The sequence below is a fragment of the Stegostoma tigrinum genome, chromosome 8 (genome assembly GCF_030684315.1).
Source record: "Stegostoma tigrinum isolate sSteTig4 chromosome 8, sSteTig4.hap1, whole genome shotgun sequence".
Taxonomy (NCBI): domain Eukaryota; kingdom Metazoa; phylum Chordata; class Chondrichthyes; order Orectolobiformes; family Stegostomatidae; genus Stegostoma; species Stegostoma tigrinum.
Window position 1 is genome coordinate 92,722,761 of NC_081361.1, and position 15,151 is coordinate 92,737,911.

General features: G+C 41.6%; 1 protein-coding gene across 11 annotated transcripts in view; it reads right to left on the reverse strand.

The window, feature by feature from the left end:
• fubp1 (far upstream element (FUSE) binding protein 1) overlaps positions 1-15,151 on the reverse strand; it is a 43,550-nt gene that overhangs the window by 26,773 nt on the left and 1,626 nt on the right. For all 11 annotated transcript variants that reach the window (XR_009446083.1, XR_009446082.1, XR_009446084.1 and 8 more), the window contains exons 2-5: positions 10,527-10,617; positions 6,605-6,640; positions 5,142-5,178; positions 937-986 (exon numbers count right to left, since the gene is read on the reverse strand). Coding sequence is in view for 7 of the 11 variants with exons in the window: in XM_059648137.1 (XP_059504120.1) it covers positions 937-986; positions 5,142-5,178; positions 6,605-6,640; positions 10,527-10,617 (214 nt within the window). In the remaining 4 variants the exon portion in view is untranslated. The remainder of the gene's footprint in view (positions 1-936; positions 987-5,141; positions 5,179-6,604; positions 6,641-10,526; positions 10,618-15,151) is intronic.

A 15,151-nucleotide genomic window follows, 5' to 3' on the forward strand; every position in this document is an offset into this window, starting at 1 on the left:
CCTCCTTTGTTCTTACAAGTATATCCACTTGGTCCTAATGTTTCTTCGTACACAATTGCTTAAATCTTCTGTCAAATTATAGAAAACAATCAAGTGTTTCTTAATTATCCTATTAAAGGGAGTTACATGTCTAACACAACGTATTCAGACAAAGCCCAAACCAGACAGGTTTGACTGCCTGTATTAAAATCACTACTACCACTTGTGTCAATGCTTCGCCGGGAGTTGTAACAAGCAGTCCCAGTGAATTTTCCTATATGCAGGTCACAAAGGATGGCGCAAGGCTTGGGATTGATTAGGTTCAGCCACCAACTCAGTGTGCTTTTCAGAGGGTGATCAAAAACATGAAAGTGAAGCCAAGGTGAATGTCAGGAAAGTGATAAAAACTTCACAGAGATAGTTTTTAAAGGAGGTCTTTGAGGTGACTGATGTGAAGACAAAGAGGTGGCGATTGGGAGATGTAACAAAGTACTTTCAGGACTTGGGATCTATTCAGCTGAAGGCATGGTCACCAAATGGAATCCTTAAACAAGACACAAGGAGAACTCAAGACAGATCCCCCTGAAAGGCAAGGGGCTAGCTACAAAAGAATCAAAACACAAATGTGGAGATAACAAAAGCTTCAGCAGCATCCAAGCTGACACAGATGCTGTTGCAGGGAATAAAGCTGAGATGCATGATAGAGGATATTTAGGCAAAAAAAAACAAAGAACATGTATGGGAAAGTTCATGAAAGCCTATACTAAAAGGTATGGAGTATGTAGCACAAGCCAAAGTTGGCTTCAGTATTTTCCAAAGGTAACTGAAGGTGGACAGTGGATGTTGATAGCAAGAAATAAAAACAGTAAGTCGTTAAGAGTCAAAATAACATCAGTGGCGTACACAAATATAAATGTAAAAACAAAATGTTATAGCGCCATGGAGATGTTTACTTACTGAATCCAACCATACCATCGGGTACTTTGTATTCCTCTGTGGCAATTGCCCTATGTTTAAAAACAAAGATCAGAAATTATCTAACACTGTCCACTGACACTACTGGAAACCTCTTCAGGTGGTCCCTTTCTACCATTTCCATTGAGCTTGCAGTAAAATCTGGGCCTTCGGCTGCTTACGGCATTGACCAATTTCTGCCACTGGATGGAGATCAGTTAATGCAAACCAAGTGCAATTTTTACTGTATATTGCACCTTCTTTATATCTATACATTCAAGGGCATTTCATGTTGGTATTCAGAAACGTAATGAATTTCAAACTTAGAATGCTTAATTTTTTTCCTGTTAATGTCCCACAGTACGCTGTAGTATAGGTGTTCTTTTTTAAAGTTATGGCTACATTACAAAAAAATCTATTTTAAAATGAACAGACTTAAAATGAAGCAAACACAGAAACAGGGCTGGAGAAACTCAGCACAACTCACAGCATCTATGGAAGGAAAAACTGGAGTTAACGTTATGAGGCTGGTTCTTCAGATCTGGAAGTATTAGAAGACAGGCTCTTCTTTTAGGAATCAATGTTAAAACTACTGTTAAGATCCTGAGGACAGTTTTGCTTGAAAAAACATTGTAAAACTGTTACACTAAGGTGCATAAGCAACTCTGCTACATCCTTGTTGAAATAAAACAAGAGATCACTAAATATAAGAAACTTTTAAACACAAATCAGCCAACCATCACTAGTATTTTATTAAAAGCCAGTCCCCCACAACTCGAGAATGACATGCTTCTGCTGCAGCTGGCAGATTCCTGTGTGGTCACCAGGTCCAGTGCACTACCTGCATTCTCAGCCACATGTGGGCAGCAGTTGCTTTGAAGATCAGCGTCTTCCCAAATCAACTGGTGCGTTTGCACCATCCACTGCTTTGATGAGCTGGGTGAGGATAGAGGCAACAGGCCATTGCTGGGGGTTTCTGGCTCATATTCAAAAGGGATTGTAGCATTAAGTCACAAGTGTGGAATACAGGAGTTTATAATGACTCTTCTAACATTTTATCAATGGCTTTTAAAATGGTTTGTGCCCACCCTACAATCTGAGATTTTAAACTGCCTCCATTGCATAACCTCTAGCAACCAGGTGAGACAGTATTTTCTCACGAAAGCAAATCCTCAGACAAGGAAAGCTTCAGTGAAGAAAGCAAGCTTCTTGCTTCTACAAGTATAGTACAAGTTCCTCAACTGTTGCACAGATAAAGAACTGTACAGTACCATAGAGTTATTTTTAAAACACTAAGCCTACAGCAGTTCATGTGTCACTACAACAGGCAAATTAAAATGAGTTACTTCAATAGCTACTCAGAGTAACCTAATTCCAGTCTTAACAAGGTCACATGGAGTCCTATGATTCACCTCAAATAGTTTCATAATGGAACAAAGCTATGATGTCAAAGGGAGGACAGATTGCACTTTAATTTAGTTGAAAGGAACACGCATTGGTATTTCAGAACAGTAAAGCCACAATCAATGTGGCAAATGCACTACTTGTTCTGCACATGTTTAATATTTGAAATATATTATTCAATGAGATGCAACAATGGTACATTTTTTGCCCAACCCTAACTATTCTTCGGCTTGAGTAGCTTGGAGACCATTTCAGAGGACAATTAAGAGTCAACCAGGCTGCAGCAGGGCTAGAGTCCCATGTTTGTCACAGCATGCAATGATGGCACATGTCCTTCCCTGAAGGACATAACTGAATCATCGATGAGTTTCATGGTCATCATCAATTTGATCAGCTGCCATGCTGGGATTTGAAACCACATCTCCAGAACATCAGCCTCGGGATCCAGTGACAGGCCGTCCAAACCATTATCTTTCCAAGCTCATAAATTGGGTTGTGAAACATGCACCCAGTCCCGTCAATTCTAATCCCAAGAAAAAATACTTGGTCTTCACCCTGCATGCAAGTGTCTCATGAAGTTTGCCAGTTACATACTTCTAATGCTAGTCAAACACCAATCAAATCTGCATGTACACATTTTAAAAACAGTGTTGGCTAGGGCCTCTTGCAATGTTACTGTTCTATGGTTCCACACACAAGTTTTTTTTTGGGTCTCTCATGCTCATACCAACTCTGCATGACCAACTCAGCTAATCCCACTCCCCTGCCATTTTTTCATAAGCCTACAAACCTTCTCTCTTTAGGTGCTTATCTAATGCTCTTTGGAATACCTACATTCTCTCTACCTCCACTATATACTCAGAGGAAAATTCCAGATGCACCAAAGGCTTCCTCAGACTCCTCGTGGCTCAATCACCTATTATCAATGTCCTCTTGCTTTTGGGCATTCTATGAATATCTGAATTCACCTATCTACTTTGTTAAGGTCTCTCAGATTAGACCATCTCTAATAACTCCCAATTTGTCCAGACAAATGCAATCTCATATGCCTGGAACCATTGTCTTAAATATTTTCATTATCTTCTCTGCCAAGACTTCATATTTTTCCCAATGTGCCTAGAAATGTGTACAAAGCCCCAGGTGAGATAGAGCTGATGTTTTACAAATGTTCACTGTAACTTCCACATGCTGCCTGAACAACAGTGTCGATCTGCCCTCAAGTGAGCATATGCAACCTCAGAAGTCTAAGGCTGTACCCATGTTTTGAACAATGCCCAGATTACCCTGAAAATTATCAGCAGCAATTCTAATGACACACAACAAATAGGATGCTGCCATCAAGCCAATGAGGTATTCGATTGTCATACAAATCAGTGATGTGGTCAAGGAATTTCAGTTGCAGTGTTACGGCAGGTACATAAGTCCTTTGCTCCAAACAGTGGCAGGTCATATCAAACAATAAATAGCTTGAGCTGTTCACAATAAGGTACTGACCATGCCCAAACCAGCCCACTCTTGCAAAACTCTCAAATTTCCAATGTTAGACACCATTCTGCAATCAGACAATTGCAGGATAATCTAAAGCATTCAAAGAATTACAGCGAGAAGAAAAGTAGGACTGTCAATTGGGATTGCAACGCGTGCACTTGCATTCACTGGAAATTACATATATTAACATGTGGGGCTCTGCTCTTTGCAGGCAAAAAAAATGCTCACTCACTGTGCCGGTTTCAATTCAACCTAAGTGACAGCCATTTGCTGGTTCACTTGTCAACGAAATGTCAAGGGTCAACTTTTAAAGTCTGAACGAATCCAGCAGCACCATAGCTCAGTGGTTAGCACTGTTGCCTTAGTACCAGGGGCTCGGGTTCAATTCCAGCCTCAGGTGACTGAGTGCGTGGAGTCTGCACGCTCTCCCCATGACTGAGTGGGTTTCCGCCAGGTGTTCCAGATTCCTCCCACAGACCAAAGATGTGCAAGTTAGGTGGACTGGCTATGCTAAATTACCCTTAGTGTTCAGGAATGGATAGGTTAGGTGCATTAGTCATGGGTAATGCAGGCTTACAGGGGTAGAGTAGGGGGATGTATCATAAACAGTCCATACTCAATGGTGCTGCCTGCGCCAATCAGTTAATCAAACAGCAGTCCCTGTTCATCAATAAATGTTGATTTTCCCTTAAGTTGGTATTTTTATGCATTGTTCTGATGAACACAAAATGTAAACCTTTGACAACATTGGTTTTTAAATCAGCAATTCACAATCTGTATGATCAAACAACTACTTGAATAAGTTTGCAAGGTGTAGAGCAGGATGAACACAGCAGGCCAAACAGCATCAGAGGAGCATGAAGGCTGATGTTTCAGGCCTAGACCCAGAGTGGCTCAGTGGTTAGCACTGCAGCCTCACAGCGCCAGTGACCCAGGTTCAATTCCAGCCTTGGGTGACTGTCTGTGTGGAGTTTGCACATTCTCCCCCAGTCTGTGTGGGTTTCCTCCAGGTGGTCCAGTTTCCTCCCAGTCTATTTGGATTGGCCATGCTAAATTGCCCATAGTGTTCAGGAGTGTGTGGGTTATAGGGGGATGGGTCTGGGTGGGATGCTCCAAGGGGCAGTGTGGACTTGTTGGGCTGAAGGGCCTGCTTCCACACTGCAGGGAATCTAATCTAATCTAAAGGGTCTAGGCCTGAAACGTCAGCCCTCCTGCTCGGCCTGTGTTCATCCAGCTCTACACCTTGTTACCTCAGATTCTCCAGCATCTGCAGTTCCTATTATCTATATACTTGAAGAAGCTAATGTTTTCCCTACCTCTGTTGATGCATTGCAGCTAGCTGTGCTCCAAATGCTTGAAAGAAAAAAAAAGTATTAATCAATAATCTGATGACTGATCGCTGTGAAAACAATGGGTCCTTGTTAAAAGTGACAAATGTACATCATGAAAAGGTCACAAATCACGTTTAAAGATTTTAACAAACACACAGCACAGAATTTGCCACAGAAAATCATTCGACCAAACTGCTGATTAACTTGTTATGGTCCACACAAGCCTCTTCCCAACTTACCTAATCGAATGTTGTTGACATTGTTCCAGTCTTTCTGCCTTGTTTGGTTAAACTTCCCCTCAGCTGTATCTATCCTATTCACCTTAATTACTCCATTTAGTACATGTCCCAGCTGTAACCCTTGGTTCTGCATGGTTTCTCTTGAATCTTAGTGGATTTATTCATTCACGAAGTCAAATGTGAACACCATTTCACGACCAGCTGTCACTTCAGTTTCTTACATATTGCCTTCTATTTGGCAAATTGCCAAAAAAGCAAGAGACATGCTACACTTGCTCATGAGTACCTTGCGAAATGGTCATTTAATTACCAATATTTATAGATTTCAAATTTTCAACAGCTCAGTGCTACTCCCCTGTTCACACCAAATAACGAAAATAACTACGCAGCTGAGGATGACTCAACAAGACCAGTCTTAAAATCATTTTAATACTAACAATGAAATAGTAAAAAAAAAGTTTAAATACAATATGATCTTGAGGTCAACTTTGCTTTCCAAAACCAGTATCACCTCAGTTTTCTTTGCTCATTAATTTCAAATTCTGAGCCATCCTCAGTTGGTTATTTACTCTCATGATTGCCCTTTTCACGTGAGTAGATGATTGAAGTATTTAAAAGTCACTGTTTTCATGAGGTCTTGCTGTCCTCAAACTAGTGTGTTGAGTGAGTGTCAATCGGACAAGTGATTCTGAACTTTCTTAAAAGATAAGTGGTAATTTTCCACTCATGGGAATGACTTGTTTTTTCTTTCAAAATTTAAATTTGTTCCACAGATAGGTCACCTGACCCGAGTTCCAATTTTCAGAATGGGAAGAAACATGCTCAGGCAATTAATTCCAAAGTTATTTTGCAAGCCTGACTTTGCCTTCCAGCTTGAACAAAATTTACCTACATTTTTATATCTTAATGACTTATTCATTGACATTCTAGTTCATTTAAAAAAACCACCTTACGTGGCACCCTTTATGACTGCAAATGTCGGTTTTGGAGAAACAGTAGCACGGGAGCATCCCACAAACTGCAACTATCTTGTCAACAGTAAGAATGTGATTCTGGGATACATGCATGCGAGTGCATTTCATGAATTTTTTTTTGTTTATACAAAAGAACAGGGAGCAATCATCCAAGTCTTTTTTTAAAAAAATTACAAATGGGAAAAGATCTACTGCGAAGTGACGAAAACAGAAGAGCTGGAAAAGCACTACTTACGATCGTTCTGAGCAACTTTCTTGGTGTCTGGTTGATCTGCAAAACAAAGGATTTTCTCAATTGATGCATCTAGCTACACCACTGAACCAAATTTAAAAGAAAAATCACTCTGAAGCAGGCCAATCAACTTTCATCTTTCAGAAAGCAGGATAAACAGAGGAAGATAGTTCCTGATGACTGGGGAGTACAGAACCAGAGCTCATGGTTCAAGGATAAGTAGTAGGCCATTTAGGACTGAGCTGACGAGGGATTTCTTCACCCAGAATAATGAGCCGGTGGAATGGAGTTCCACAGGAAGTGGTTGAGGTCAAAATATTGACTGTTTTCAAGGAGTTGGACATTGTTCTGAGGGACAAAAGGAGCAAAGGGTACAGGGAGAAAGCAGGAACTTAGGTATGGAGTTGAATGATCATGTTGAATTGTGGAGCAGCCTCACTGGGCGACATGGTTTACTCCTGCTTCTGTTTTCATTGTTACTACATGAAATAAAAAATAAGATTTTGAAATCATAATTATTACTCTCGCAGTACATTTGGAAAAAAGTAATGTTCCAAGTAACAGTAAAAATATTTTTGCAGAAGAAACAAGGAATCACGAGAACATAACTCAAAAGCAACTTAAGATACAATGGATGGGTACTGTTTTAATTTAGTTTCCATGCTGTCACAAGTTCATCAAAAACTGGGACAGACAATGTCAGATCCTAGGGCAGAAGACAAGAACTGTGCTTGAAATTCGCTAGAGTCTCAAAGCAGCCTGTAAAGAAACTGAAAACAACAGCAGACCCACATCTGTTAAAATTTAGGAAGTTCTCATATCGACATTGTATTAGCCAGGTCCAACAGTCTGCCAACACATCCGAGTTTATTTACATAAAGCTCCCTCCCATTAGTCTCAGTACAATTTCTAACCATCAGAATAAAGCTGTGCACACAAATCAATACACCAAGTAGCACACTCAAACTAGGAACCAATATCACATCTATATTTCTCCATTAAACCCTCCTCCCATTTGGTTAGGCGAGCACTTCAAATATGGGCGTTTGCAAAGAACTCACAATATCATGTCTCCTATGGCTGACAAATGTGACAGAATGCAAGGTTATGGGAGGGGGGGGGGTCAGAGAGGAAAGTGGAATGAAGACTGCAACCAGATTGACCTCGAGCTTATTGAATAGCAGAATAAAGTCAAAGAGCCGAATGTCCAAATGCTGGTCTTAAGTTCAACATTCTTAGTTGCGTAGGTCAATGAAAGTTTATGTCAAGAAAGAGCATGGCCCTGCTAAGAAAATATATTGGCAAAATTCCTCCTGCATGAAAATTGCTCAAACTAGAATAAGAGCCATTCAGATTCTTGTATTTCAGGAGGATAAGGTACACTGTCAGACTAATAGAGGAACTGAAGTTTAAACCACGTCCCATGCCAGAAGACCATAATATGAAATGATGTGACTGCATTTAATCACATAACACATACAGGTCATTATGGCACCAATCCTTAAAAAATTAAGTACGTTTGGCGAAAATGCGGATGATGACTTCATTATTTTTCACATGTATTACCTGTCATTATCATAATACCAAATAAACCCCTTCTCATTTCCACCTCCTTATAATTCAGGACTGTGCATGATCCGTGTTTTATTACTCACAAGGAAGCCATTTTCGGCCTTCAAAAAGAAAAGGTAGCACCTCCTTGTGCTTGCTCATGTTCAGATTTTCTGAACAATCATTTCAACACATTTGAAAAATGTTACAACTTTCAGATCAAGTTTCTTGAAGATTCTGACTGAGGCCAAAGTTGAAATGCTGCTAAGCAAAAAGAAAAGTCTACAGTATTTTGCACCATTCCTGAAGCTGACCCTAAAAAAATCTCTAGAGTGAAGAATGAACAAGAGCCATTATGACAGAGGATCTTGAGTGTTCTATTTTGTACGGTCCTCAAACTGACGCAAAATAATCTTTAGAAAAAAATTAAACAGCGATTGTTGTCACATAATAAAAACGTAGATTTTGAGAAGGCAATTGCCACGGAATCAACACCTCAACCTAAAATACAGAACAAAGAAAAGGTCGGCCATTGTTCAGCGATTTCCTAGTAACATTTTTTGCTTGAAAACATCAAACAGGTCAACATGAAGTTGCATTTCCACATACTTATGCAAAGTAAAATGCCCTCAGCATGTATCTATCATTTTGAAATGATGCTGAGATATTCTGTTTCATTTTTATAAAACTCTTTCAACGAAAGCACTGAAGAAATGCTGCACTGCAACACCTTAGTTCCTTGAGCAAATATAGCTCAGATCATAACACAGTCATACAATGAGTTTGAAGTGTAATTTTATCTATCCACTGTGCATCAATCTCATTTGTTATTAGAGTCTAGGTGTCTTGAAAGGCAAAGCTATTGCTCTAATATCATTTCATTCTTTGTTTGAATAGATCAGCTCCAAATGAAAGGATGCTAAAATGGTAAAACAGAAGTATCACCTGTGGATTGACAAAAATTAACCATGACACATCAGATTAGAGACCGAAGCAAAAATAGACTATTGAGCCATCAGGTTTGCTCCATCATTTAATGAGGTCACGACGGATCTTGCCTTTTCTCCATAACCCTTGATACCAATACTGATTAAAAATTTCCATCTCAACCTTGAATATACTTCATGACCCAGGCTCCTCAGCGCTCTGCAGTAAAAAAGATTCCATAGATTCACTACCCTTTGAGAAACAAATTCCTCCTTGTGTATTAAGTAGATAGCCCTTAGTGGGAATGTCTCGTCCTAGATTCTCCCTCAGGGGAAACTAACTCTGTGCACGTACCCTGTCAAGCCTAATGATCTTAAACATTTCGATAAAGTCACCTCACATATTTCTAAACTCCAACGAGTATAAGCCAACCTACTCAAAAACTCCTCAGAAGAAAATTTATCTATATCCAGGACTAATCCAGCGAACCTTTCAATTTGATACTACCCTAACTTTCACGGTTAAGCCGTTCCAAGAATCCTTTTACCTCACGAGGAGATATTTTTAAGTCTTGTGTCTGCCATTGTTTATCAACTTGTCTTTTCTGTTTAAGTCACTTCACACGTCATTCCATGCTCATTCCTTTGTGATTATCTTTATTTAAGTTTAGCACTGATATTTCCCTCCCAAGTATCTCATTCTCAAAAGGGATGCTAAATTCTACCATGTTTTGATCAAAGATCCCGAGCAGATCTCTTATTCTCAAGCTAATTTATTTAACCTCCCTCATTACACACTACCAGGGCCAAAATAGCTTGACTCTTGGTTGAATCCACAAGACTGTCTCAGAAATTGTACCAAATACACATTACAGTTTCTGTCAAGGGACTACTTCTGCCAATTTGATTTTCCCAATCCACATGAAGATTGGAGTCACCCATGATTCATGTGCTACCCTTTTTGCATGCCCTCAGTATCTCGTGATTCTTTCTGTCCAAGAGTACAGCTATTGTTACAGGGCCTATGGAACATCAAAGGTCTCTTCTTCCCCTTGGTGGTTTTAAACCTCTACCCATATGGACTCTATATCTTCTGATCCATGATAGTTCTTGCTATCATGCTTATTTCAATCAATACGAATAAAGTATGTCCACCTCCTCCTTCTCCCTGGCTACTTTTGAAAATTCATATATGTTTCGAAAATTTTGTTCCCAGCTTTGATCTCCTTGTAACCACGTCTCCCTGTTGGCTACAAAATCATATCCATTGACCGGTAAACAGTACCAGCGTCAGGAATTCATTTATTCTGCAACTGTATACTTAAATAAGGAGCAATTAATTTTGTCCTTTTTCCATTTTAAGAAAACAAATAGGATTAAAGATGTTTGCACACTAACATAAATGTACCCATGACTTTATGCATAACAACTAACTTCTGAGAACTCACCTCCATCTTCCAGTGGCCTTTTCTGTCCGCCATATCCATAGTCTGATGTGTTTATTGTTGTTCCTGTATCCCCACCAATTTTTGCTGCAATCTGCAGAAAAACACAAATGCAGAGTGGTTTTTTTTAGGTGCTAAGCACACGAAATTCTCCAGTCCCATAAGGGCCAGAAACCATGCCAAAGGAGAATGTGAAGTGTGAGCATTCAAACATGAAAGACAGGTATTCCAAAATAAAACAATTCTTTGGTCTATTAATATGATACTGGTTCAGGAATATGCAATAAATGTGGATAGTGCCAGTGACACGTTCATCCTATGAATAAAAATCTCCAGCTGCAGACACAGGAGGAAACAAGGGGAAAGAAAAGATATATACTATGGAAAAGGAGGAATTTATCTCTCTATTTCTGATTTTCTTTTGATGATTATTTGTATTTAAAGCTAAACAGGTTAATAATATGCATTTCTCACTGCACAGTTTCCCTTTCCAAAATCAGAAATTTCTGGACAAACTCAGCAAGTCTAATAGCACCTATGGAGATAAAGCAGAGTTAACATTTCAGGTCCCTTCCTGCTTTGAAGGGTCATTGGAGCCAACTAGCAATTTCCAACAACTTCTGATTTTGTTTCCAGTTTACTGCTCGCACAGCTCTTGGATTTTGTGTTTTAATTTCTGATGCGTGGTATCGTTTTTGAGGATGCCTGCAGATGATGAAATTTGCATTTATGGATTATGTTTAAAAACAGCTTAAAATTCACGGACACTCAATTTTTGCCCACATTACTGATTTTTGTTTTGTTTTGGCACAGATAATAAATTTGCAATTTGTGATTTTGCAGATGGAGAATTTACGTTATTATTCAAGCCTATTGTTGGGAATATCCAAAAGCACTTTCAACTGCTTTAGGACTAAACAGTCCACTTTAACAAGGGAACAAGATACAAACCCATGTTCCAAAATTAATATCTTTGCTTTTGAACTGGCTAAAGAAATCTTATCAAACAGTCTGAAACACCAATGATGATTTAATGCAGACATGAACTCAGGCATCCACAACAAATTTTCTTTGAAACAATTTTGAAGATATTTATACACACATTTCCAGGGCAATTACTTACTTTGTACTCAATAATTCGAATGCATCATTAAATAAACGTTCAGACTAGGACATATTTTATGATTTGGGGCAAAGTGGGTACACAGAAAATCTATTTCTTTAGAAGAGTCATACCAGACCTGAAATGTTACGTCTACTGCTCTTTCCACAGATGCTACTAGACTTGTTGAGTATCTCCAGCATTTTTGGTTTTTACGACAGCACTGTGGCTATTGCAAGACTAACGCAATCAGTGTTTTTCCTCAGAATCTACAGCTCTGAAAATTTTTTTCTAGTGACTTTTGTTGACACCTCAGTACTGTGTCACTAAACTGTACCAAAACACACAAAGTATGGGTTACAATACTCAGTTTCTGCATTTCATTACCTAATGCCAGTAAATCACAAAAGCACTTATCTATTGAGATGCTGCTTGGCCTGCTGTGTTCACCCAGCTCTACATTTTGTTAGCACACATCTATACTTGTCTTCCATGCTGCCAACTTGCTTAAATTAAGTGTTAAGTTTCAAACCATAATATTTTCAAAGGATGGCATGGATTATGGTAACTTTAATCCATCTGCAAAGTCAGTGCACTAAATTCAACTCTGACCCAAGATTATTAAATTTACTCCCCAAGGGAAATTTTGCACTCAAGCATTGTTTTCACATGAGAATATTTTGAGAAACAAAAAAAACACACCAAAACTGCTGTCATTTCTTTTTTGTTTTACCAAATGCAGAAGCCTGCTGCACAAATTGAAAGGTAAGGAGGATGAGAGAAGACCTATGAGATGCACCTGCAAGGTGTCAGACAATTTTAACATGCAAAAAATGGAAAGAAATAACACGTATTCAGTCAGCCTGGCTGTGTTTGTAGACAGAAACAGTCAACATTCCAGGCTTATGATTAGAACCAAAAGATATCGCTCTGCACAGATGTTGTCTGACCAACTAAGCATTTTCAACATTTTCTGTTTTTAACACAGGTTTCTGGCATTTAGGTTTTTTTTGCTTTTAGAACTCAAACACATTCTCACTTTCTTTCTTTGACAGCTTATCAAAGAGGTTGCTAAAATACGGGGGATATAAACATGGTCAAGTAACTGCATTAATTCAAGAAAATCAAAAATTCTCGAAACTAATTGAACATACTTACAAATTTTATTGTGGGGAAACTATTAAGCCCTCCGCTCCCACCAGTCCAACCCCAACCTCACGATCAAAACCGCAGACAAGGGTGGCACAGTGGTAGTATGGCGCACTGACCTCTACATCGCCAAGGCCAAACGCCAACTCTCCGACACCTCCTACTACCGCCCCTTGGACCATGGCCCCACCCCCGAGCACCAAACCATCATCTCCAACACCATTCATGACCTCATCACCTCAGGGGACCTCCCACCCACAGCGTCCAACCTTATTATTCCCCAACCCCGCACGGCCCGTTTGTATCTCCTTCCCAAAATCCACAAACCTGCCTGCCCTGGTCGACCCATTGTCTCAGCCTGTTCCTGACCCACCGAACTCATCTCCACCTATCTGGACTCCATTTTCTCCCCTTTGGTCCAGGAACTCCCTACCTAAATCCGTGGCACCACCCACGCCCTCCACCTCTTCCAGAACTTCCAATTCCCTGGCCCCCAACACCTCATTTTCACCATGGACGTCCAGTCCCTATACACCTGTATTCCACATGCAGATGGCCTCAAGGCCCTCTGCTTCTTCCTGTCCCACAGGCCCGACCAGCCGCCCTCCACCGACACCCTCATCCGCCTAGCCGATATCGTCCTCACCCTCAACAACTTCTCTTTTGATTCCTCCCACTTCCTACAGACAAAGGGGGTGGCCATGGGCACCCACATGGGCCCCAGCTATGCCTGCCTCTTTGCAGGTTACGTGGAACAGTCCCTCTTCCACACCTACACAGGCCCCCAAACCCCACCTCTTCCTCCGTTACATTGATGACTGTATCAGCGCCGCCTCTTGCTCCCCAGAGGAGCTCAAACAGTTCATCCACATCCACATCCACATCACCAACACCTTCCACCCCAACCTCAAGTTCACCTGGGCCATCTCCAACACATCCCTCACCTTCCTGGACCTCTCAGTCTCCATCTCAGGCAACCAGCTAATTACTAATGTCCATTTCAAGCCCACCGACTCCGACAGCTACCTAGAATACACCTCCTCCCACCTACCCTCCTGCAAAAATTCCATCCCCTATTCCCAATTCCTCCACCTCATCTGCTCCCAGGATGAGGCATTCCACTCCCGCACATCCTAGATGTCCAAGTTCTTCAAGGACCGCAACTTTCCCCCCCGCTGTGGTCGAGAACACCCTTGACCGCGTCTCCCGCATTTCCCACAACACACCCCTCACACCCCAACCTCGCCACAAACGCCCAGTGAGGATCCCCCTCGTTCTCACACACCAGCCCACCAACCTCCGGATACAACGCATCATCCTCCGACACTTCCACCATCTACAATCCGACCCCACCACCCAAGACATTTTTCCATCACCACCCTTGTCTGCCTTCCAGAGAGACCACTCTCTCCGTGACTCCCTTGTTCGCTCCACGCTGCCCTCCAACCCCACCACACCCGGCACCTTCCCCTGCAACCGCAGGAAATGCTACACTTGCCCCCACACCTCCTCCCTCACCCCCAACCCAGGCCCCAAGATGACTTTCCATATTAAGCAGAGGTTCACCTGCACATCTGCCAATGTGGTATACTGTATCCACTGTACCTGGTGTGGCTTCCTCTACATTGGGGAAACCAAGCGGAGGCTTGGGGACCGCTTTGTAGAACACCTCCGCTTGGTTCGCAATAAACAACTGCACCTCCCAGTCGCGAACCATTTCCACTCCCCCTCCCATTCTTTAGATGACATGTCCATCATGGGCCTCCTGCAGTGCCACAAGGATGCCACCTTTAGGTTGCAGGAACAGCAACTCATATTCCGCTTGGGAACTCTGCAGCCCAATGGTATCAATGTGGACTTCACCAGCTTCAAAATCTCCCCTTTCCCCACCGCATCCCACAACCAGTCCAGTTCGTCCCCTCCCCCCACTGCATCACACAACCAGCCCAGACTGTCTCCGCTTCCCTAACTGTTCTTCCTCTCACCCATCCCTTCCTCCCATCTCAAGCCACACCTCCTTTTCCTACCTACTAACCTCATCCCACCTCCTTGACCTGTCCGTCTTCCCTGGACTGACCTAGCCCCTCCCTACCTCCCCACCTATACTCTACTCTCCACCTATCTTCTTTTCTCTCCATCTTCGGTCCGCCTCCCCCTCTCTCCCTATTTATTCCAGAACCCTCTCCCCATCCCCCTCTCTGTTGAAGGGTCTAGGCCCAAAACGTCAGCTTTTGTGCTCCTGAGATGCTGCTTGGCCTGCTGTGTTCATCCAGCTCCACACTTCGTTATCTTGGATTCTCCAGCATCTGCAGTTCCCATTATCTCTCAAGATATCCACTTTGTGCACTGCAAATACCTACCTGCGCCTGTGTCGTTG